We start from the raw sequence: 25,316 nt of genomic DNA, 5'->3' as shown, positions 1-25,316 counted from the left end.
TAAGTAGCAAACCCTGTCCACACGACGTTGCCCCCAGCTTCCTGCTTGTTCTGCATTTGGGTCCTCAGCTCTTCTTCAATCTACCAACTTTAAAACTTGGATTCAATTATTTCTTTGATATGTTCTTAATGTGATGTAGTATAATTGTAAAATATATTTAGTTAAAGAATCAAGCACCAGAATTCTTCTGTTCCTCTATTTCACCATAAAAATGATAATAAAACTAAAGTTTATTTCTACATTCAGTTCAGTTGCTTAACTTCAGTCATATAAAAATGAATAATAATACCCTTCAAAATATATCTTGTATATACTTTTTCAAGTTCACACTGATAAATAATAAATACCAGCACCCCCACACATGTGGAGGAATATGATGACAATGATCTAAAGATGTTTTTCTATTTTTTTCCCCAGCAGTTTCAGTGAGCTGAGATTTCTTTTGATGTTTCCACAGATATAAAACTCTGCTCAGCACAGAATGCTCTTCAGTTTGAACAAATATTCATTTTATATCGCATAAAAGCGCTGTGCAGTATATGATCCATGAAATGACTTTATACGCAATCTTTTTACTGACAATGTAAAAATCAATAGTATGAAAAATGTTAGGTGAATGCTTTTTATTTTTAGATTATTTGATCTCTTGCCAAAAACTCTACCTTAAAAAAATAAAGGAGAGAAAGTCGTCAATGCATCTGTTCTTTACAGTGTAGTTACTTGGAGAGCAATTATATCCCTCTACCAAAATAACATCCTACTCTCCTCTAACTTAATGGACAGACTAAGGACTCAAACAGAGGACTTCTGTATCGCATCAGACAGCGTTTTACATGTAGAAAAATAAACCTGTTTTAGTTTCTTTTTATCAGAGTACTGTACGAAAAGGAAGAAAGTACTTAATTTAATCCCTCTTCCGTAAAGGCCAGGTTGCTAAAACGGGCAACTAATGTTTGCCCTGCAGACAGATTCACCCCCACCAAATTCACAATTTGATTTTATTTCGGGGTATCAGCTGAAATAAAATGTTTTCAATATATATATATATATATATATAATTGTGGAAACATGTGAGAGACATTTATTTTATTTTCCCTATTTCACAATTATTCACTACTCTGTGATAGTCTATCACGTAAAATCCCAATAAAATACAGTAAAGTGTGTGGTGGGGTTCGAAGGGTATGAATACTATTGCAATACAGCGTGATTTAATTTTGTACACTTTCATCTATCTGACGATATTAGGTCATACATTTTCTGTAACTGAATTCATTTATTGTCTCATTTTAATCCTATAAATAATTTGACATGAATGGTTTGTCTGCCTTATGGGATCCGATCTGCTAACTGGAATAGGGTTGAATCCATGTTCTCGGAGACATGTTCATTCCGTGGGTCTGATCACGTCCGTGGATTTCTCACAGAAGCTGCTACAGATAGTGAAGCATCACGTGTGTGACAGCATCTCGCTCAGCAGGCGTCACGCAGCCGCTGCCGCCGACCAGGAGGCGGGGAAGCGGCTGTCCGTGGTGCTGATGGCAGTGATGCGCTCCAGCTCCACGCTGCCGCTACTGCGCATGTTGCATGACAGGTACACGCAAGCCTCCATCTTGGGCATCCCGAGCTGAGGCGAAAGGGCAGCAGCCATATAGACTCTGATTCCAAAATAACAACAAGCAGGGACGGGGGAAATAAAACACAGAAATTGGCAAATTGCCGAGATGTAACTTTTCTTCCCTGAAAATATCCGCTCAACAATTTGCTTCTCGGAGGTGAGCGGAGAACAGGATGGGAAAGAGAAACAGCGACTGGTCTGCAAGGCTCTGATAGGGTTTTATTTTTTTAACAGTCAGCTGTTCTGGATTTATCTTTGACAACAGGAAAACCGAAACGGTACGTGGAGCTGTGCATGTTCAGTGATTAACATGTTTTTTATATGCTCATAGCATGACGTGACATCACACCATCGCCTTCACATGCATTGGCTTCTCCTTCCTGCGACCCCCGTCATGGTGGTCGCTGTTTGCTGTTTAGTTCCCACTCGTGTCCGTGTCCCCCCTGATGCTCAGAGCGTCAGCCTCCTACTTTTCTCTTGTTAGAAAAGGGCTGGAGGCGATGAGCAGCTACAGGTTGGGAGAGCTCCGGGTTGCGTGTTTTTTGTTTTTTAACCTTTGTTGCATGTGGATATGAGCAGAAGACAGGCCTTTGGTCACAAAGACTTTTGTGCATTGGAATGTTCCAAACGAGGATTTTGTCATTTCAAGTGTTATGAAAGATATTTATTTGATTTTAGACGCAAAAAAAAATAATAAATCACTGGTAAATTATTTTGAACATTTACAGGTTCATGTTTCAGATACCAAATCGAAATTTCATGAACAATTCAAAAATTAACAATTAAAAAGCAATTTTGTATTTTTCTTATTTTAAAATGTTGAAAATGTCTTATTATGTGCAATAATCTGTAACCAAATGTTGAAAAGTCAAGTTCAACTGGAAAAAGAGACCAAAGCTCTCAGACTTATATCAACATTTAGCCTTGGCAGAAAAAGGGTTAATTGCATTTATGTTTTAAGACTGTGGATATCTGGACCTGAACATGAGTTGGACATGACAGTTGCGCCATTGGCCAAGCAATGTGAGTCACTGTGTGACACAACCTCTGTATGTTTAAAGTTGCTAGTAGTACAACAGAGCTGGTTAAGCCTAAGTCTGCTGCATGGCCATGGTTGAGTAAAGTCTTTTAAATCAAGTCATGTTTCTGTTGGGATGTATTCATATGTCCATGTTGAACGTAAAAATACAGAGCTGCCCTTTTTAGCACTGTCCCAGCTTGGGGTCTTCATGTTTGGGGTGGTCATGATGTTCTCATCCCTTCTCATTGGTTCTCTGCCTTCATCAGACCAGCCAAAACATTAATGTCAGGTTAACTGGAGATCCTAAATTGTCCTTATGTGTATCATTGTTGTAGGAGCCATTTTCCCCTTTTTTCTTTTGGTTAAATCTTAGAATTTAAATTGTTTTATTCTTATTGTTTATTTCCTAGTTGATTTATCATTAGAATGTTTTGTTTAATTTGCTGTTTAGAATAAGTTGTTTGATTAGGAATTCACTTAATTAGTTAATTAATTTCAGGTTGGGATGTGGGTATTTCACGGTATAAATAGGTGGGTCTTAGGTAGCATATTATGCACGTGGGTGGTCATAAGGTTTTTTACCAGCCTACAGAATCAGACAATAAGTCATATCGGTTTTTATTGTCAGTCAGAGAGCAGGTGCAGGAATAGGAGCAGAAGCCTGTAACCTTTTGCCTGATCTAAAAAGAATAAAACCAAAGAACTATATTTTGACTTTTGATCCTTTTTTGCTGCGTAAACCAGAATCCACGGTGCATCAGGTGACTATTTCAGTTTGATTCACCTTTTCTTTAGATCACCTTCGAGTTTTGAGTTTTTTGATTTTTGAATTTAAGTTTAGAGACAAATGGTCACTACAATTGTGTTACTCTGACGGATTAGTGACTTGGCCAGCATGTCACTAACCCGCTGGCTACTGAACGAGTGCTGAATTTATATGGATAAGTAGGTAGAAACAATAACCGTTAGACAGTCTAACGGTTATTCTAACGAGTTTTCCCTGTGATTGGCTGGAGAGCTTCCACTTTCTTCGTCTCCTCATATTTATTAAAAACTGGAACAGGCCTATGACAACAAAAGAATGGAAAATAGCAATCCACTAAAACTGTGTGTTTTACCAAGTTGTTTTTGCCAGTTTAATTAATAGCTTCTAGTAGTTCAAGTCAAACTAATTTGTCATTGAGCATAACACACTTGTCGGGACTCACAGACAGCGGTATTTACAAACGTTTGAAATTGTTAGCTTAAAAACCGACCCATATTTTCTCCCTCCTGATGTGTTGATCAAATTGCCGACTTTTCCATAATTCACACCACTTCATGTTTATCATTATGTCATAAATGGCATTTCCGCTTACACCGGAAAAGTCTCAAAAACGTACAAAGACTAGATGCTAACGAGTTAGCAACATAATGGCGGGGCATTTTCTACATGATTACAAATGGTTAGACACGTACCTTTTCCGTAATGCAATATTTTATATCTTTCTAATCACGCTTACTTATAAAGTTTATAAACCTCAACCTTCTTACTTTATGAAAAGTGTTAGCAGCAAATCCACAATTACACCGAAGGCTGCCAGTCCCTCTGATTGGCAGCCCTCAATCCACCGCTACCATATTTCTTCATTAAAAGTTACACAATAAAATAATAAGATTGGTTTTCAGCCTTGTCTGTTTATGCAGCTGACCGCACAGCATCCTGTGACAATTTTTTAAAAGGTGAAATCAAGTGAAAGCGATACTAATGGGCTAACAGTTGTCCGTATTTTGACAGGCTTTACAAGAGCGCATGTTGTTTTGACAAGTGGGTGGAGTTCTGGAGAGAGTGACGTCACATGTGAAAGGTCACAGGCTCCGCCCACAAGAAGACAAAAAAAACCTATAATTCAAGTAAACGATAATCAAAGTATACTAAACAAATAAAATAATCATAACACTGAAAAAAAAACATGACTAAAAACACCATACTCAATTTAATAAAAAATGCTAAATTAAAACGTCATCATGATGTCATCACGTGACTCCCTCTCGGAGCTTCGTTCTGAATCGGGAAAATGTTTGACAATGAAAATTACAAACTAGCCAGGATGGATATGACACCTGAGGCAGGAACACGAACCGCGTCAGTTTGTGGTGAAACCAAAAAGTAAGTCATGTCGGGTGTGAATGCGTGTCTTTGCATGGAGACACGGACTTTACTGTACTGTGCCCCATTCCCAGCTCGTGACGCTCATACGTCACTAACTGATTTAAAAAATGTGTACAAATATGAACAACACAAAAATCAACACCAGATTAATCATTACAGTGACTAACACACCCAATATAATTAAGAGTTTAAAGTCCTATTGAACTTCGTTAATCCCCCCTAATTTTGGATTAGCTCTTATTAAAGATTGTGTTGATTTTAAGATCTTACAATAAATGTTTGATGTTTGTATTTAATCAATGTTATAAACCTTTATAAACTTAGCATCATTTACCTGACTTTACATTTGTTTTTTTGTTGATATGTGGAGGTGAATCTTTTCGTCAAGTCAAACATAATGTAGTTGGCTAGAAAGTTTCATTGTTGTATTTTATCTGCCTGATAAAGTGTTGTTTACTTCATATGGTCAACAGGAAATGTTTGCATTTAGAGCAAAGAAACTCAATAGATTTAAGAAAAACATTTCTCCAACATAAACTAATAATCCATGTGCAGGCCAGGAGCAGACAGGGAGCTAAATAGCCAAGGCATTGAGGAGGAAAGAGTATGTCTCTGTCTAGACACTAAACTGCCTCAGTTAATATACAGGCTGGCTGGCAGAGTGTGTGTTTGGGGTTGGAGGCGAGTCTGCTGGCTTTACTGTTTGTCTCCAGTGTCGCTATGCAATAAAAGGGCACGGTTTTCTAATACAGGGCATGAATCATACAGGTACCATGGTTGTTCTCTGATTAATGGCTTCTGTAAAGGAAAAATGCACCGTGCATGCAGGAGAGCATTTCTGCCCATCATAAGATCCTGCCTACACACCATCTATTTAGCGTAAAGTGAGCTTTATCTCACTACAACAAGTATAAATCAAAGCAAATTTCAAAGAAGTTTAATGCAATATATTTTCTTCTTGCTGCAGTTTTTCTTACTTATGCTAGTCAGATATGAATGTGTGCGATCTGAAAAGATAAAATCTATGCATCATTTAAATTTCATCGATGTTTGAAATAACAATGAATTCATTCATTCAAAGAAATAAAAGCAAAGGAAACAAGGAAAATACATCCAGTTAGGACAAGTAACTCCTAACCTAACGTGAAAATAACATTATAATATATATAATAAGTCATATTCCTGCCTGAACAATTTTTAATCTGTGTCTTCTCTGTACTTAAATTGCTTTATCCTCCACAGGCCACACTCAAACCAGAATGGCGATGAAGAAGCTCGCCATCTTCCTCTTAGTCCTCTCTCTTTGTCTAGAGGGAGGATCTGCTAAGGAGAAAGGAACTAAGAAGGGAAAAAAGAAAGGGAAGCAGGTTTACTGTCCATCGTAAGTACAAGATAAACGCCACATCTATTATAGTGTGCAGGGTAACATCCTCCATACACAGTGACGGAAACAAGGGTGTTTATCACTGGGTTAGAAACACAAATATTATTGGGGGTGTATGTGTGTGTGCGTGTGTGTGTGTGTGTGTGTGTGTGTGTGTGTGTGTGTGTGTGTGTGTGTGTGTGTGTGTGTGTGAGCCTTTATTTATAGTCATGTGAAAAAAGTGTAAAATTGGTCAACCATGGGAAAATTGCTCATTATCATGCCACTTATGCCGATGATGAGTGCATATAAACTTCTGACTTAAAATGTAAATCCTTTTTTACACCAATATTATCTAGAAAGCTCATTCTAATTCAGTATATTCCAATTAAATATAATTATACTGCAGTTCAGCAGAACACAGTAAATAATCTTTCATAAAATTCTTGATTGAGAAGAAGTAACAGTTCTAAATCTTTTATCTGTTGTTATTAAACAGTCTACTGAAAATGTTAAAAAGTAATTTAAGAGGCAATATAGCAATTATATGTTGTTTATAATTTATTTTTAATATAGATTAGATAAAAGAATCGTGATTTTAGATATGCTTCATTTATTAAACGTTGAGAATATCTGTCAATCATCACAATGGGGATCAAATGTAGAAAATGCAACAGTTTAAGTGTTCAAATTAAAGCAAATAAAAACTCATCTTTACATCATTGGTTTGTCCAAACAGTTAGAATTCCCATGACTCAGTTTACCCCAAGTCTATCCCAAACACACCGTGCTTTAGTTTTTATTGATTGAGTTGTACTGAGGCTGCACAGTGGTGCAGTTGGTAGAGCTGTTGCCTTGCAGCAAGAAGGTTCTGGGTTCGATTCCCGGCCCCGGTCTTTCTGCATGGAGTCTCCATGTTCTCCCTGTGCATGCGTGGGCTTTCTCCAGGTACTCCGGTTTCCTCCCACAGTCCAAAAACATGACTGTCAGGTTAATTGGCCTCTCCAAATTGCCCCTAGGTGTGAGTGTGTGTGTGCATGGTTGTGTGTCCTGTGTGTCTCTGTGTTGCCCTGTGACAGATTGGCGACCTGTCCAGGGTGTACCCCGCCTCTCGCCCGGAACGTTGGCTGGAGATAGGCACCAGCAACCCTCTCGACCCCACTAAGGGATAAGGGTGTTCAGAAAATGGATGAATGGATGGATGGAGTTGTACTGAAATTGGCCCCAGGTTTGAACCTGGCCTGAGGTTTTTCTGCATGCAGTTTGCATGTTCTGCCCATTAATGCATCGGTTCTCTCTGAATGCTTTGGATTCCCCCCACAGTTCAAAAACATGACTTTTAGGTTGATTGGTCTCTCTGAATTGCCTTTAGGAGTGAGGTTGTGCGGGCATGGTTGTTTGCCTGTGTTGCCCTGGCGACCTGTTCAGGGTGTACCCACCCTGTAACCCTTTAACTGCTGGAGAAAGTCACCGGTGTCCCCCCCCCTCCGACTCTGTACAGACAAGCAGACATAGACTTGGATAGATGGATGGGTTTGATAAATTCTACTGGTTTCATTTTATCAGCATATCAGACTATTTTGAAGCTTTATTCATTATTCATCTGCATTCCAAAGAAAGAAACAGGCTTTCTTGAAATCTAAGAAATGTGCATTCAAAATCCAAACTCAAAGAAATCTGATTTAAATCTTATTGATAAATTACAGACATGATGAATAGTGTCTGAACAAAATCTCTTACTCCTTTGGCATATTCATTTTTCTTTTCACAGAGAAACTGCTCTGTCCGTTCCCTTAAAAGGTAACAATTGGATCCACACTGAGGCTTCCTGAAATGAGGAGTAAACTGTTTGATGTGGTTCATGCGCTGGCATGTGCAAGCTGCGTGACATATTTTGTGTTTAATACTGTGGATGCCACTGTGGATCAAGAAAACCACTTGGTTCTAGCTAAGCTCTGGTGCTTGAGGCTGTCAGAAGAGCTGGTTAAAGCAGAAAGGGGAGAAAGGGAGGTTTTGTGGGTGGGAATTGTGTGTTTCACTTTGATCAAGGAAACAGCATAACATACACACTGTAGATCATTCCTGTGAAAGACTTTGAATCATCCTCAGAGCATAAAGTTTACTTCTTGATATGTAAAGTGCTTTGGAGAGGGGTAAATTCTTTGCCACCCATGAAGAGGCTTTTCTCCTGTCTCCCCTGCCAGATCCTGCTCAGTCTTTGTTTTTGTCACTTAGTTCTGTAATATTTAAGATGTAGAAACAGAATATATTTGGCTGGATGTCAATGAAATCCCCTGCCTTGCTAGAGTGCTCACATTTAGGAGACTCTTTGTTTTTACTACTTTTGGTTTAAGGTGGTTGAAAAGAAAATTCTCAAGTTGGTTAGGATAGAAATAGAAAAAAAAGTATGGCATTATGATCTTTAAAATAAGTGAAAATTGATGTTAGGAATGTTACGTGTATCAAAGCAGTGGGAGGACTGATTTGGTGGCAAGATTACCATTTTATTGAGTATTTATTGTAAAAGCCCTGATTACTCCTATTTGTCCCAGATGATCACAAAACACCATCCATCAATCCAAGGCTATGTCAGGGTCTGGGAACAACTCAGAATAACAGCAGATCCCATTTTTAAACATTGCTTCACTCTAACATTTGTTGGGTGGTCCAAATTTTAAAAGCCAATTTAATCCCAAAGTGGTTCCTCTCTCGGCATGTAGTTTAATCAAAAAGTACACAAAGGGGCTAGAAGTGGGCGCGCTGTCCATTTGTGTTGTTCATCTGCCAGGAATTTGACCTGCTAAACTTCCCTCTCCGCCTTCTTTGTTTGCAGACAGCTGTCGTCTGAGGATCTGGCTCGAGTCCCTGCAAACTCAACCAGTAACATCTTGAACAGGTTACTGATCAGCTACGATCCCAGAATAAGACCCAACTTCAAAGGCAAGTCCTGTCACATCTATAACCAGCCTGCTTTGGATTTCATTTGCAATTTAACTGAGTTCCTGGTATGCTAATTACAAATATGCACATTCAGTTTGTTTGTATATAGTTCTGTTGGAAGCATCTTAAAAATGTAAAGGAACAGAGAAAGTTATGTTTCTGTTTTGCAAATGTACAATGTCCAACACATACCAGAAATGCTCAATTGGATTGCGTTCTGGGGAGTTTAAGAGCAAATTCAGAACCTCAACTTGTGTTTGTGATCCTTAAAACATTGCTTGATAACTGTTGCTTAAATTGTGATGCATTATACCAAGTCACTTTCTTCTGTTGGTGCTTTTGGTGGTGAACAACCAAACTGGCCTGCTGAGAGGTACTAGGTATTCTGAGATCCTTCTGTCAAAAAACAACATTGAATGGGTGGGTTTTTGTATTTCCAGGTACATAGTGCCATTTTATAGCACAATTAAGTAGTTTCTTTCAGTTGTTATAAAAATGGCGTTGCTAAGAGGCAATAAGATTTTCTGTAAAGTTTAAGTTCTAGAATGTGTGTATGTGATCCTTTTGTCTGTGAAATGTTTGTTACCTTTTGGGTGTGTCCTATTAGCAGCCATCTTGGAACCTACTAAGAAGGAGGCCTGCCTCAAACCCAGCTCTTATATAGAAGGAGCCATGTTTGCTGGAGTTTGATTGGCTGGGCAGTTAATTGAGAAGGCGGGGACAACAGTATATAAAGAGACTGCTGGCTGAGCCTTGAGAAACTGAAAGCTGAGAGACTGAAGCAGAGAGATGGAAAGCTAGGAAACTGATGGAAAAGATGCCATTTTGTCTCGTCTGTGAACTATGCTGTGCTGAAGGAGGCCTAATAAACCACCTTTGTTTATGCTACAGCCAACTTTGCTGAGTTTTCCTTCCACACCGCTCCTCTCAGTGTAACAGGTGTATATATGAAACATGACTCAAAAGAAATTTGACTTTGTAAATTGACATCTTGAAACTGGGCCTCTGTCTTTAAAAATCTCCTACTCTTTCTGGTTTTACATAATCCGTCCATTCATCCATCCATTTTCTTCCGCTTATCCGGGGTCGGGCCGCGGGGGCTGGAGCTTCAGAAGGGAGGCCCAGACTTCCCTCTCCCCAGCCACTACTTCCAGCTCCTCCGGGGGAACCCCAAGGCGTTCCCAGGCCAGCAGAGAGACATAGTCCCTCCAGCGTGTCCTGAGTCTTCCCTGGGGCCTCCCCGGAGGCCCCGGGGAATATCCCATTTTACTATTATACTATTTACTATTTACTATTATTTTACTATTATAGTAAAATATCCCATTTTACTATAATAATCCTTTAAATGCTCAGCAGTTTGAGCTTCAGTAGCTCATCTGGGTCAGAATCAGATTTGTCGTCCTTCGCTCCAGATATCAAGCCTCGTTTGTGTCTGATGCTGTTTCTAGCTCCCCAGTGTTTCAGTCTTGAATCACTTTTGATAGAAACTGATGAACACAGATCAGGCACCTCACCAGAGCTGCAGTTTCAGATCTCACCCGATCATCAGGATTTGGCCATTTCCAAATTCACTCAGATCCTTATGCCTGCCAATTTATTCTACTTCTAACTTTCCTGCCTTTGGCAATAATTTTAGTTATTTTTTTTTTATGTTTTATTCTTTGAAATACCAGATTTCCTCATAACTTTATTTTTTTGTCTCAAGAATAAGAAGCACAGTGAAACTACTCCTAGATGGGAGTAGTAATGCAACTAGTTACCAACCACCTCTGCCAATAGGTGTTAAACACATTTTTTTTCACTTAATCTGTCACTGGTCATAATGCTGTGCTTGATTAGTTTACATTTATATTGAGAGTTGAAGACCTCAAAGTTACAATTAGAAAACATAAGTATTCTGTTTCTAAATAGATGATCTGTGTGGGAATTGGAGCTAAAGTGAACCCTTTAATCCTAATGTGTGCCAGTTTTAGTTTCAGTTCTTTCTCAACAGGAAGCAGCTGTCTCCCGTGTTTATATTCTACTGTTCATATCACAGAGACGCTTTACCCTGCTTCACCCTGCTTCACCCTGCTTCACCCTCCCAGACACGGCTATAAGAACAAGACAGGAGTGACTATTGACTGTTTTGTCTATCTGACTGATGGTTTTGTCGTTCTTCAGGTGGATTGCAAATAGTTTCCATTCTCTGGCATTTGGCAGAGCTGAATCTGAGGCTGTTTTGGATATGAGGGAGCAGACGGTCTCCCTCCCTGAACGCCTCTAACTAGTCCAGCAGCCAGACATCTGCTCTTGATTTCAGAGCTGAAAGCTCCCTGTCCATTAACAGCCATGTCTTAATCTCCCACATTAATATCTAAGCTGCACATTGGGCATTGCTTTGTCAGCGGCTTTAAAATGGCGAGCTGCTTTTACATACCCTATGGAGAATATGTGAGGAAACACAAAATGTGTTTTATGGGATATTAATTAGCTCGATTTGTTTAATAAATGCAAGGTAGATATGAGCCCTGCGCCGCCTCCGCTTTATGTGCATTCAGTTTAGGGAAAAGTTTGTTCTGTGACGCATCCAGTGAACACCTCAAAAGAAATTATTTTTTCAAAGCTGGGTGAGGAGTCAGCGTTTATGAGAAGTTTTATTAGTTTATGCAAAACGGTAAAGCAGAGCGAGATGCCAGCCCAAACATTCGCAGGTTTAGTGTCACAAACGGATGGGTGGCTCATGCAAATAGATTTTTATTTGTTTTTTATTGTTTTGTCTTCCACCTTATCAGACAGGAAACTACCTAAAAATATGAAGCAATACTTTTAGGTGTATAATCAAAAAAAGGGATTTATTTCTCAGCATTATAACAGCATTAAAGAAAGTGCATGTCAATAAATTAGAGTATTCTTGATCAGTTTTTTTTGTTTGACTCAGGAATTCAAATTAAAATCTGAGAGTTATATTTGAAACATTTATTTCTGCCAATTCACTTAAGCTTAGTGCCTTAGAGAGCTGTAATAGTTCATAGAACCAATAAAACATTCGGGGGACACATCTGACCTCACAGTTGTCCAACAGAACATAACTGATACCTTCAGAAAAGAAGCTAAGGTTGTTAACTGAAGAAGCTCACAGAGCACTTTATTCAAGGATATTAATGGAAAATTGTGTGGAAGCAAAAAGTAAGACAGGAAAAGGTGCTCAATACATGGATAACCACAATCTTAAGAGGACTGTTACGACTGGCTCAAGGTCATAACAAAACGGGAGACCATGCAGGGGTTAAAGTGTAGAAAAATTAATATTTATTAACAAAAACAATGGATTGTGGATATCAGTATAAGTGGTGTGATGCAAATGCTTGGATGTGTTGTATGAGTGCATATGGAAGTGTTGAAGTGCCAAAACAAAGACAAACGCAAATGTGCAAAAAGGAGGGGAGCTGAGGCCTGGCAACAAAACACCACAAGCGTCAAGTGGCAGAGTGGACGCTGAAGGCGACCCAGAAGATGGAGACAACCAGGCTTAAGTACTCTGCACTCCCAATCAACCCGATCAGCAGCACCTGTAAAGGGGAGGAGCACAAGGACAAACAAAAGCAACACCTGCAGCCCAGCCCTTAAGGCCCAGGGCCGTAACACCCCCACCCTTAAGAAAAGGGCCCCAAAGGGGAACCTTTAAAAATTCAAAACAAAAATGAATTTAAAAACGTTTGGGCTGGTAGTACATTGCCCAATAGGTGTTCATGATGACCACCGTCACATCAGCCTTCATGTCTCACTGGTTAGGAAGAGTAGCACAGAATGGTCGAGCAGCTAACAGGACATGTTCTTACTGCTTCAAAACGTTCAAGGTACCTTATGAGGAAAGAACTCACGAACACAGACCTGACACACAAGTGACCTACCACAGGTTCACAGCCAAATCAAAATGGATTCACCCAGTTACCACTCGCTAAAGCAATAACCAGTAATCCAACCAGACCTGAACTGATGTTACCCAACACAAAAGGTCACAGCAACAAGTGGTCCACTACCACAAAACGTTGCTCCACAAGTCAGGTAACCAAGCAAGTGACCAACAAATTATGGAGAGCGACACCCACAACACGATGACCCTTAGCATGGTCCAAGCACCATACTCAAAGTTACTGCTGTCTCACAGCCAGCAACACCAAAAGGGCATCAACCAAAAGGGAGCCGACATCTCCACAAAACCAAACAGTCACATCATTGCTTCACAAATTTTTCCCTGGATTCTCATCACATGACCAACAAAACACAGAGAGCCACACGCATAACAAACCCAGCATGGTCCAGCACCATACTCTCATGGGATTCAAACAAAACGTGGGCCAACTCCTCCACCAGAACGGTCATTTCACAGGCACAACCAGGCTCAAAGCACACTTTCCTTCCACTGAACTTGAAACGCAAGTCTGTTTGCTGCCCACCGGACAAACCAGTAACGCTCGCCATTAAGGACGGAGACGAGTGTAGACAAGGCTTAAGCACACACCAATCTCAAATTTAAAATTTCTAGACGTGCCGATCACATTTCTACGTGACACTCCAGTGATCACCATAATGCTCTGCCATCATTATAACTGCTCTTCGCACTCATTTCCAAGAAGGTTTCAACCATAAAAAGCCCCAAATTGATCCATGGTTATAAAAATAGACAAGCGACAACATGCACAATAAAAGCGACCACCCGCAGCGTGTCCCCGCTAACTGCCTAGCGAAGAAGCTTACAAACTCAACCCTAGTCTTCGTGAGGCGTGGCGATGGGTTCTTATGCATTTAAAAACCAGTGGTACAAGAAAGGCGACCAGCAGGCTGTCACCCCCTCGAAACCACGGAATGCTCCCGAGCCGATGAAGGGAAAGGGGAAGAGGGAAGCTCTACCCGCCGTACCTCCACACTAAGAGAACGCGGTGAAACCCCTGTTGGGAAACGCCGCTAAAGCCTACAAGGGGACACCTGCTCAAAACGTTTTATTAGCGCACAATTAAAAACTTGCCACTTGCCTATCGCTAAACTCAAATCCATGGACAAGCATCCCGCTCCAACAAAATGCACCGCACTTCATCTAAACCACCTGCATATCCCCCAAGAGCGCACAAGTCCAAATAAGGACAATTGCGTCACGGGCTTCCCCCGTCACCAATTAAACGCATGGAAATTAGCGTCCAGAGCGAAACGCCAACAAGCAGTTGACCAATGCGAAACAAGCGCTCACAAAGAAGAACGTAATTCAATTAACACGGTAAGAACAAAAGCCAAACTTACCGAACCGAACATAACCGACAGAACCGTTTGACGAGCCCCCAATTGTTACGACTGGCTCAAGGTCATAACAAAACGGGAGACCATGCAGGGGTTAAAGTGTAGAAAAATGAATATTTATTAACAAAAACAACAATGGATTGTGGATATCAGTATAAGTGGTGTGATGCAAATGCTTGGATGTGTTGTATGAGTGCATATGGAAGTGTTGAAGTGCCAAAACAAAGACAAACGCAAATGTGCAAAAAGGAGGGGAGCTGAGGCCTGGCAACAGAACACCATAAGTGGCAGAGTGGACGCTGAAGGCGACCCAGAAGATGGAGACAACCAGGCTTAAGTACTCTGCACTCCCAATCAACCCGATCAGCAGCACCTGTAAAGGGGAGGAGCACAAGGACAAACAAAAGCAACACCTGCAGCCCAGCCCTTAAGGCCCAGGGCCGTAACAGGACTGAAAAGCAAAGCTGTTTGAGGAGCTTGGACTGCAGCTGGACTCTGTTCTTTAAGAGTTCAGACACACAGGAAGTCACTCCTGAACCACGTGGCCCCATTTGGTCCTGGTATCAACATGTATGTTGTTGTTTTTTTTTAGAACTGCGGATTCCAGCAAGTAAAACTTAAATCTAAAATATATATGTATTTGAAGTTTCTCAAATAGCTGTTTAAGTGCTTTAGATGAGTGGACCGCAAAGGACTTTGCTGCTTGAGCCGAGTCACTTGAAATGCTCAAGTGACATGAGATGTGATGTGCAGTGTTTGGTCTTTCAATGTCACTCGGCACGGCTTGTGTTCATATTCAGATTAACACAAGCGAGTGGCCCAGGCCGCCTGTGAAGGACGAAAAACGTCATCAATGTGTACTAAGTGCTTCCACGTCTGTATTGAACGCATCAGATGATTGGATGGCTCAGGAAGTAGGTGAGGAAACATCAGGAGGACCAAACATGGGCTAAGGAGAAAAAAATAACAAAATAACAAAATCCTCCTTTCAAATGAAAATACATGTATAGAGGATAAGGGAGGAGTTTCCTCCCTCAGTGATGGTTCGGGGAGCCGTGTTGTCTGCTGCGGTTTATCAAATACAAACTCAGCTCAGCTGGGAACCTGGAAATTTCAGAGTACTTCTGCTGAAAAGCTTGACAGCGCTGCTGATTTCATTTTGCAGACGAGGTTGGTACTGGCCCACACAGCCAATAATAACAATACCTGCTTTAGTCACCATGGTTTCCCTGTGATTGGCCAGCAAAGTGGCCTGAGCTAAACTTTACAGAGAATCTGTGAAGTATTTTCGATAGAACCACAGGCTGATGGCCTCCCTGCTGTGCTGCACTGATGCACTGATTCATGCAAAAGGAGCCCAGCCCAAGTGTTTAGAGCATCTGCATGAAGTTGTTTAATACAGACACTGGTCTTGTGTATGTAATAAACCTGTTTTATTCAATTAGAAGTTAAAGTTTTCAAACTAAATCACAAAACTTTTTGATGACATTCACATTTTTTGAGTTGTATCTGAACGCATGGTGCTTCAGTCATACTTCCAACCAGCAGTGATCAAAGATGACACCAAATGTTAAAATATCTTCTTCTGTCTTTCTGAATCCAGGGATTCCTGTGGAGGACAGAGTGAACATTTTCATCAACAGCTTTGGCTCAATTCAGGAAACAACAATGGTGAGAATCCGCTCTGCTTCCGCTGCAGTCAGATTATGATGATGATCCATGCGTCCATCTGCTGGTCAACTAGAAGCTTTAAAACTACTCTAATGTGGGTGTCTAAGGAAGAATGAAGAAAGAAGTGATTCCTGACATGTTTTAGAAATAAATCATGATTGAAAAGGCAAGTTTTCAAGCCTCATTAATCTGATGGCTTAATTGCAGATAAAGAAGCGCAGTTTGAATGCTAACCACCAGATTAAACTCAAGGACGCTGCAGGGCCGACTTCTGAACAGTCAGAAACATGTAAGAACGCTTTCCACATTCAAGAAGGCCACCTGATTTTTATGATTTCTTAAAGCTGCTGGGAGAAAAGCAGCGCTTATTTATAAGGTTATTTAAAGCTTGGCAGCTCAGTAGCGTACAGTATCCCCCATTTGACTCAGTTCTGTCATGTATAATTTAGAGAATATTTGAAAAGTTCTTCCTTCGTGTTTCTTAAAGATTTTTTTTAATCTCACATGCAGTTTTAGAAATTTAGTATTATGGAGATGAAGATTTATAGTTGACTGCAGGGAGAGAAAACACAGGTGCATCCTGAACAGTAGTCTTTTGTGAGATGTGATGTGCAGGTCTTGCATTCCTGCACATTTTGATATTAACATCAGTGATAGATTGCATGCAAGCTTTCCTGATTGTCACTGATGGTTTCCTTGTCTGGCAAAGAGGATGTACAGCAGGAAGAAAGAACAATAAAGTCAGGAACGGGAGGAGACATGTCGGTGCAATGTGTTTATCACAAGCCTCAATGTGATAAAACATATTTATTGTGAGCATCTCACTAAGAATAAGGTGTCTATATAATACTAACTTTACCAATAATTTAATATTTGGTTACAAATGTGATTCAAAATTATAAATAGATGCACAAACTTGATAAATGAGAGGGGCATGAAAAAAGATATTATTTGTTCTACCTGCTCATTTTCAAACAATTTGTGCAAATTTGGAATGTCTCTTTGTTATATTATTCTTTTTGTGAATTTGTTGGATTTGGCAATAGTGACAGATTAAGACTAGTAATAAGGAGACTGAGCAGAGAAGAATAATGTAACAGGAAATGTGAAAATATTTTCGCATTTCATGGGGGAAAACCATGAAAATCAAAGCAACATAAGGAAGAATCTACCCAAAGCAAGATGAGGGGAAGACGAAAAAAGAAAAGGACAGGTGTTGGAAATAGGAACATGAGCCAAGAAAATGGCAACGAAGGAAAATGAGACAGAAGTCCCAAAGGTCTTCTCTCTCTCCGCCGGGTTTCCCAAAGACGCTGAAAGTTAAGAAGGTTTGAAACGATTCATGGAAGAGAAAGAAACAACAGCTGGTCACCTCTGTCCCCTCAATTTATCACTCTGTGGGGTGTTTGATCTCTGAAAGCCATCCCTCATCATTTACACCTTCCTCAGGCTAACACGCAGCACACGTCTGCAGTATTTAACGCACCAATTTTCACTTGAAGATTGTGTACACCTCTGTAGAAAATGATGTTGCTGTTGAGACAGAATAAATTGCAGCTATGTTTTTACTGCCTCCCAGCTTGAGTTTTCCTTGCTGATTACAACACACAGCCGTGTTAAATCTCCCTGGAATCGAATGTCGCACTGGCAGCTTGATACCGAGCCAGAAGGAAGATATATTTCCTTGTCTGGTTTTCAGGAAGGATAAGGTGTGGGAATTGGCTTGCATCTCAGACAGGGAAAAAAATCCAACAGAGGCTGTTTGTGGAAGTGGACAGACACTGGAGACTAAAATTAGGGCGGTGCACAAATGACAGCCTGCTTTCTAAATGTGGAGCAAAAGGACCTCAGGCCTCAGGCTTTCATTGTAATGTTGAAGATTAACAGATAGTCTGCAGTATAAAACTTAAAAAATATATACTTTTTTGCATATTTGTTAAATCCAACAAATGTGTTGGATTTGTTAAAACAGAAAACTGTTTATCTGCTGTCGTTGGTGGCCATTCTAACTAGCCTTAGCATTTATGACGGGCTCCACGATCAGAAGGAAGTTGTATCGCAGCAGAAAGCATATACACAAGCTTGATTGACATTGCTAAGAGCCTCCTTCCACCACCGATTGGTTGTTTCTAGTTAGTACTGGGAGACGACATAGTGACAATATCGATAAATATGTAAAAATATGTTTTGTAAAAGTGCTTTATAAAACTTGACTTCATCAACAAGTGATAATGAAATAATTTAAACAAAAGTAATATATGTATATATTTTAAATATATATTTTTTACCAATATGTTTCATCCATCTTCATCTTCAAAACAGCCCAATTTAGCACAAGACCAGCAGGAATGTGGAGATTTCATCATTAAGCTCCTTAATGGCGTCAGCAGTGTTGGTGTCCTGATAACCTCTGACCTCTGGGCTTTGCAGCTTTTTATGTGTCATTATGTTTGAGCTTCAGTCGTAAAAACTCGCTTTGCATCTTGGCTTGTTTTAGTTGTGCTACAGAGAAAATTTAATAGCAGATAACAATCAGAAGAAGGCATTTTTTAAAAAATCAAATACTACAAATAAATGTTTAAAATGCTTTTATTTCCAGATTAACAAACCTCTGTGCATTGTCACAGTCGTTAAGCTGTTAAACACCTTCTTGTTCAAAGCTTCAGAGCAAATGTTCCAGTTTTCTGATGTGGAAAAGTGACTCATTAGCTGAGTTATGTGTCTGAAAGTAACCAGCCTGTGTCCAGAAGTGTTTATTTGAAATGCAGCCATGTTTGAACTTGTCTGGTGTCAAACCCGACAGGATTACAGGGTGAACATCTTCCTGCGGCAGCGCTGGAATGACCCCAGGCTCAAGTTACCACAGGACTTCAAGTCTGACTCGCTCACTGTTGATCCCAAGATGTTCAAATGTCTCTGGAAGCCTGACCTGTTCTTCGCTAATGAGAAGAGTGCAAACTTTCACGATGTGACCCAAGAGAACATCCTCCTCTTCATCTTTCGTAATGGAGATGTCCTCATTAGTATGAGGTACTTTTACTTACTGATTTACTTGTCTATTTGTTTGTTACATTTCATTTTTACAATATTTTTCAAAAGGCCTTTTACAAAAAATACATCCGTAAACTAATGTCTTTTATTTTTCTGTTATAACTGAATCTGGAGGACCCAGAAACCAAAAAAACTGTTGAAAAGCATGGCTTTTGTTTGGTGTTTTAAAGAGACCTGTGATGTAATCCAGTGAAAACCTTTTAAATGCCAAAGTTTACACTAGTTTTATACAAGGTGTGTATGTAGATATGCAGAGAAGCAGACAAAGCTCATCAAACTAAAATCTGCTGCTTTTCATCTCCTTCCAGGTTGTCCATCACCCTTTCTTGTCCGTTGGATCTCACCTTGTTTCCAATGGATACGCAGAGGTGTAAAATGCAACTTGAAAGCTGTACGTTTAGAAAAATACCTCATGATGATACTTCTTATAGCCTGCAAGCACTTAGATCACTCAAATAGATATTGTTAGTTCTTATAGGTAGACTTTTATTGTATTTTTTAACATGCATCTGTATGTTTTCCTATCTGTGTGTTTGTCTTTAATTTGATGTTTTAGTCGGGTACACAACAGATGACCTGCAGTTCATGTGGCAGACAGGAGACCCTGTCCAAATGGATGCTATTGCTCTTCCACAGTTTGACATCAGACAAGAAGACATTGATTATGGAAACTGCACCAAATTCTATGAAGGAACAGGTGATGGATTTATATTAACAAAGTGTTTTTCATTTACAAAGAAAGAGAGAAAGCAGAGGCAGTCTGTAAACATATTCATGTGAGTTCTGTAAGTTACAAATGTCAGATTTGTCTGATTTAATAGAATTAAATTCAATAAATTCCACTTGGAAATTAAACTGAAAGGTGCTGCCACAAACCTTTTATTACATATTTGATTTTTTTTTTTGTTTGTCTTAGCCTGAGAGACAAGTTTATTTTTCAGGTGAGAATCATATATGTCATGTTAATGGTAGAACAAAACTGGAAATGATTATTATGGTCTCAGTATTTTATGTCTGAAAAACCTGGAGTTTTTAATGGTTTGTAGCCTTAAAGAGTCTCTGAACAAAGAAAACCCTTTATAGCATAAAATATGTGGAAGCAAAGTCATAATCTAAAGCTATTTGAATCATTTTTGCTACTTGTGTCTCATTTCGGATAATATTTTTGTTCAATCAATAGATCAGCAAGTTGTGGCTTTGCCTTTGCTGCTAGAAATTGATTTTCTTCTGAATATTGAAAGCACAGGGTGAGAAAACAACTCAGTTTCAATAAATGAATCATTGTTTTTTTTAAATGATGCACCAGTTTATCAACCATTGCATGTAAGGCTGAATTTTCTTACTGATCTCCTACTGACAAGCACTGCTCCTGTTGAGTCAGGTTTTTACCTGGTTGCCATGGCTACCTATAACGATTGTCTCTGCGTTCAGCTGGTTTGAGCCTGCTTCATGACACTGTCAGGCGTTATATAAAAGATGGAGAGAATCCTGAGTTTTTAAAACATTATTCAGCTCAACCATTCCCACTGGACCGACCAGAGGATCTCCTGAAGTCGACCTCATAGCTCCTGGGTTAAAAGACACAGATAAAGTAGAAGATTTGAGTCAGCGTGTCTCTTTTAATGACTAATGTACATTTAATGGATAGAATAGTTCATAACTCTGTGTATTATTTACACAATTGGATCTTTTAAGTTAGAAATGTCAAAATGAACTAAAATTGTGATTTAATTTACAGATATGTCCCATTATGAAAGCTGTCAGTTTTTATGTAAGGATCACCTTTATTTTCTGAGGTCCCAGTCTGAATGATACTCTCTGCCTCCCTTCACTGTTTACTATGCATTTTTAAATCATTTTGTCTCTTATGTTTAAATGAAGTCTTCGTGATGTTTGAGTTTTCTTCTTCCTCATGTAGGGTATTACACTTGTGTAGAGGTTATCTTCACCCTACGGAGACAAGTTGGCTTCTACATGATGGGTGTTTATGCCCCCACGCTGCTCATAGTGGTCCTTTCCTGGCTGTCTTTCTGGATCAACCCAGATGCGAGTGCTGCAAGGGTTCCTTTGGGTAAGACTCATTTTACCAACTATAACAAATTCCACTGCTATTTACAAGGACATTAACACTGTAAGCACCCTTCCTGCTCTTTTAGCTAGTGTTGCTGCAGTGGGAAGGCATTCACAGGCCCACCTCTGTAATAAATCATCCAAAAGCCGTATCTGTTTCTTTAATTCGGTGTAAAAAAGGAAGCATAATATAGAAACTCATAAAACATAGGAGGCATTATGTTTTTAAGCTCTTATTTTTGTCAGTGGTGAGGATTATTGCTTACAGCTGAGAAAAACTCATTTTAGTTTATCAGAATACTAGAATATTACATAAGACCAATGAAAATCTATTTTTAGTAAATAATTGTGGTGCTGTAGCTTAAGTAATCATGGGAAGATGAATAAATCACCTTGTAAAAAAAGTAAAGTTTGTCCTGATTTTAGAGAATCTGGACTTCCTTTGCATTAGCTGTAGTCATCAAACCTAAACAGGAAATGCTCCCTACATGCAATGACTCAATATGAAATTAATTTAACTTTTTGAGTTTTATTACTGATACAAGTCAACTTTTTGATGAGATTCGCCTGCATATTCTGAATGAGTTTACTGTTCAAATCTTCATTTAAGAGGAATGTTGTGAAGAGAAACAGACACATAAACAGAAAGCACTCTAAAGGTTTCAGGGATTACTCACACTGTAACCTCCAATCATTCCCATCATGACATCATCAGTCACTTTGACACCGTGAAGGACTTTGCGTGTGAAGCATGGCTCCCTGTCCAGAGTTTGTGCTGAATAATAAATCACTAAATGTGGCTGTAATTGACAGCTGGGGCCCACTCAGTGATGCATTTATCTAGAGTAGTCCTAAAAGCAAATGATTTGATATCTGAAGTGCAATGGCAATCATTATTTATTTACTTGTCAGGATGGATTTAAATAAAGTAATTATTATATTTTCTTTGGCTACACTGCTTGATGTGTTGGCTTTAATGTTTTGTTGCTTTGTTTTTGGTACTATGTCTGGTAAATGACAGCCAGGATTTTCTATGCTTTGTGCTAAACTTAAATTAAGATACATTTTAATACCGAATCCAAAAAAAAAAGCAGTGACCAGGACAATGGAGAATATACACAGGCAAAAAGTAATTAGATTTCAACTGAATTGTTCAGGATTTTTTGGCCATTCATCTGTTTTTAAGATGAAATCAGTAATTTCTCAATTTTGACTTATCAGCACTTCAAATTGTTTGTGTAAATCATAAACCTCCTGGTGCCAAAAGTCAGTTCATCTGGAGAATCCTCCAGCAGAACTTGGATCAAATACATAACTTGGCTTTGCTTGTGTGATAAATTCTCTACATTTTCCTTGATTTTTTTTCTGATCTTGAAAATATTTTGAGGGAAGCAAAGTGTGTGGGCCTCCTCTACATGATTTGACTAATAAGATCGAAACATATACTGAAAGCAACTTTTGCACAAAGAAAATAATTAAATACACATTCTGTTCTTGAATTTAAGAAGAAAATCAATTAGTGACCTTTTTCACATCTTCATCTAAACCGTCTGCTGAAGTCTTGTTAGAAAGGTGTGAAATATTTTGTGCACATAGGAGAGCAAATGAGATTCATTTTGTTCTTGTATTAAACTGTCAAATCCAATCATTTTTGATATGCAATCGTGTAGGTTCATGATGAAACCCCATATAACACAGATCAAAGACTAAACAGGTAAATCTTAAAATACTAAGAGGAACGAGACATTTGATCACTCCAGAGCAAACAATTCTGACTATTTTTGCTTTATAAACAGTATAAGTAAACAGTGAACTAATCAATAATGTGTATTTGACAAGTGTTTTCCAGGTTTGGACCTCTGCAGTTTGGGTTCCAGAAACCCCCCAAAAACATGAACAGTAGAAATATAATTACTGCAGCCATGAACATGTAAAATACGTATTTGCACAGATTAAATGTAATTAACAGGATGTTTAATGTTTAATTTCATATTTGTGTCAATGTTATTTTTTCTATTAAAGTCAAAACAGAAAAATATGAAATCACAGCAGTATACACTTCAAAAGCAAAGAATTAAAACATCATAAACTTAATTTAAGTACAAAAGAGAAATATATTTTAAGAGAACATAGGATAAAAGTATAAAACAATTTAACAGTTTAAAGATTAACAATTACTCTCTTTTGTAGCGTTTTAAAGTTTTAAAGACAAGTTTTATGGGAATAAGTTGCTGGAGTCTTAATGGATTCAGTAAATTATTCTAGAACCAGAAGATAAAAAAAACACTTTTTCATTAAGTTCTGATGAATATTTATATATATATTATATAGATTTTTTTTTAAAGTTAAGCTAAATCTAATTTTATTAGCATTTTGAGACAAGTGTTTCCAGGAATTTTCTGTTTGTAAAGCAGGCTGACCTGAGGAGTTCCAGATATGCTTCCTCACACATGGTCCTATCTTTCCAAAATACATCCACTATAGCCTGGCGCTAGCTATAAAAGACATATTTACTCCTCTTCCACATCATAACCCACATATAATAAGTCCATATCACTCTCATATGTCCGTATCACCCAGTGGCGGATCCAGACTTTTAAAGTTGGGGGGGGGCAGGACTACCTCTGGGGGGGCAAACATTTTAATGTGTGTATATATATATATATATATATATATATATATATATATATATATATATATATATACGCTGCTCAAAAAAATAAAGGGAACACTCAAATAACACATCCTAGATCTGAATGAATGAAATATTCTCATTGAATACTTTGTTCTGTACAAAGTTGAATGTGCTGACAACAAAATAACACAAAATCATCAATGGAAATCAAATTTATTAACCAATGGAGGCCTGGATTTGGAGCAACACACAAAATTAAAGTGAAAAAACACACTACAGGCTGATCCAACTTTAATGTAATGTCCTTAAAACAAGTCAAAATGAGGCTCAGTATTGTGTGTGGCCTCCACGTGCCTGTATGACCTCCCTACAACGCCTGGGCATGCTCCTGATGAGGTGGCAGATGGTCTCCTGAGGGATCTCCTCCCAGACCTGGACTAAAGCATCCGCCAACTCCTGGACAGTCTGTGGTGCAACGTGACGTGTGGTGGATGGAGCGAGACATGATGTCCCAGATGTGCTCAATCGGATTCAGGTCTGGGGAACGGGCGGGCCAGTCCATAGCTTTAATGCCTTCATCTTGCAGGAACTGCTGACACACTCCAGCCACATGAGGTCTAGCATTGTCCTGCATTAGGAGGAACCCAGGGCCAACCGCACCAGCATATGGTCTCACAAGGGGTCTGAGGATCTCATCTCGGTACCTAATGGCAGTCAGGCTACCTCTGGTGAGCACATGGAGGGCTGAGCGGCCCTCCAAAGAAATGCCACCCCACACCATTACTGACCCACTGCCAAACCGGTCATGCTGAAGGATGTTGCAGGCAGCAGACCGCTCTCCACGGCGTCTCCAGACTCTGTCACGTCTTTCCCATGTGCTCAGTGTGAACCTGCTTTCATCTGTGATGCGCACAAGGCGCCAGTGGCGAATTTGCCAATCCTGGTGTTCTCTGGCAAATGCCAAGCGTCCTGCACGGTGTTGGGCTGTGAGCACAACCCCCATCTGTGGACGTCGGGCCCTCATAGCATCCTCATGGAGTCGGTTTCTAACCGTTTGTGCAGACACATGCACATTTGTGGCCTGCTGGAGGTCATTTTGCAAGGCTCTGGCAGTGTTCCTCCTGTTCCGTCTTGCACAAAAGCGGAGGTAGCGGTCCTGCTGCTGGGTTGTTGCCCTCCTACGGCCTCCTCCACGTCTCCTGGTGTACTGGCCTGTCTCCTGGTAGCTCCTCCAGCCTCTGGTCACTACGCTGACAGACACAGCAAACCTTCTTGCCACAGCTCGCATTGATGTGCCATCCTGGATGAGCTGCACTACCTCAGCCACTTGTGTGGGTTGTAGAGTCCGTCTCATGCTACCACGAGTGTGAAAGCACCACCAACATTCAAAACTGACCAAAACATCAGCCAGACAGCAAAGGTACTGAGAAGTGGTCTGTGGTCCCCACCTGCAGAACCACTCCTTTATTGAGTGTGTCTTGCTAATTGCCAATAATTTCCATCTGCTGTCTATTCCATTTG

General features: G+C 39.6%; 1 protein-coding gene across 1 annotated transcript in view; it reads left to right on the top strand.

Moving 5' to 3' along the window:
- The first annotated feature begins 1,499 nt into the window (after window positions 1-1,499).
- The window catches only part of glrbb (glycine receptor, beta b), a 41,670-nt gene continuing 17,853 nt past the window's right edge, over window positions 1,500-25,316 (top strand). The window contains exons 1-8 of the mRNA XM_008421063.3: window positions 1,500-1,896; window positions 6,034-6,172; window positions 8,988-9,094; window positions 15,972-16,039; window positions 18,843-19,069; window positions 19,399-19,481; window positions 19,647-19,787; window positions 21,009-21,161. Coding sequence (XP_008419285.1) covers window positions 6,051-6,172; window positions 8,988-9,094; window positions 15,972-16,039; window positions 18,843-19,069; window positions 19,399-19,481; window positions 19,647-19,787; window positions 21,009-21,161 — 901 coding nt within the window. The 5' untranslated portion in view covers window positions 1,500-1,896; window positions 6,034-6,050. The remainder of the gene's footprint in view (window positions 1,897-6,033; window positions 6,173-8,987; window positions 9,095-15,971; window positions 16,040-18,842; window positions 19,070-19,398; window positions 19,482-19,646; window positions 19,788-21,008; window positions 21,162-25,316) is intronic.

This window comes from Poecilia reticulata, chromosome 10, assembly GCF_904066995.2.
Source record: "Poecilia reticulata chromosome 10, P_reticulata-male-v2, whole genome shotgun sequence".
NCBI classification, from domain to species: domain Eukaryota; kingdom Metazoa; phylum Chordata; class Actinopteri; order Cyprinodontiformes; family Poeciliidae; genus Poecilia; species Poecilia reticulata.
The sequence above is the reverse complement of the archived record's forward strand: the minus strand, read 5'-3'. Positions and strand labels throughout refer to the sequence as shown.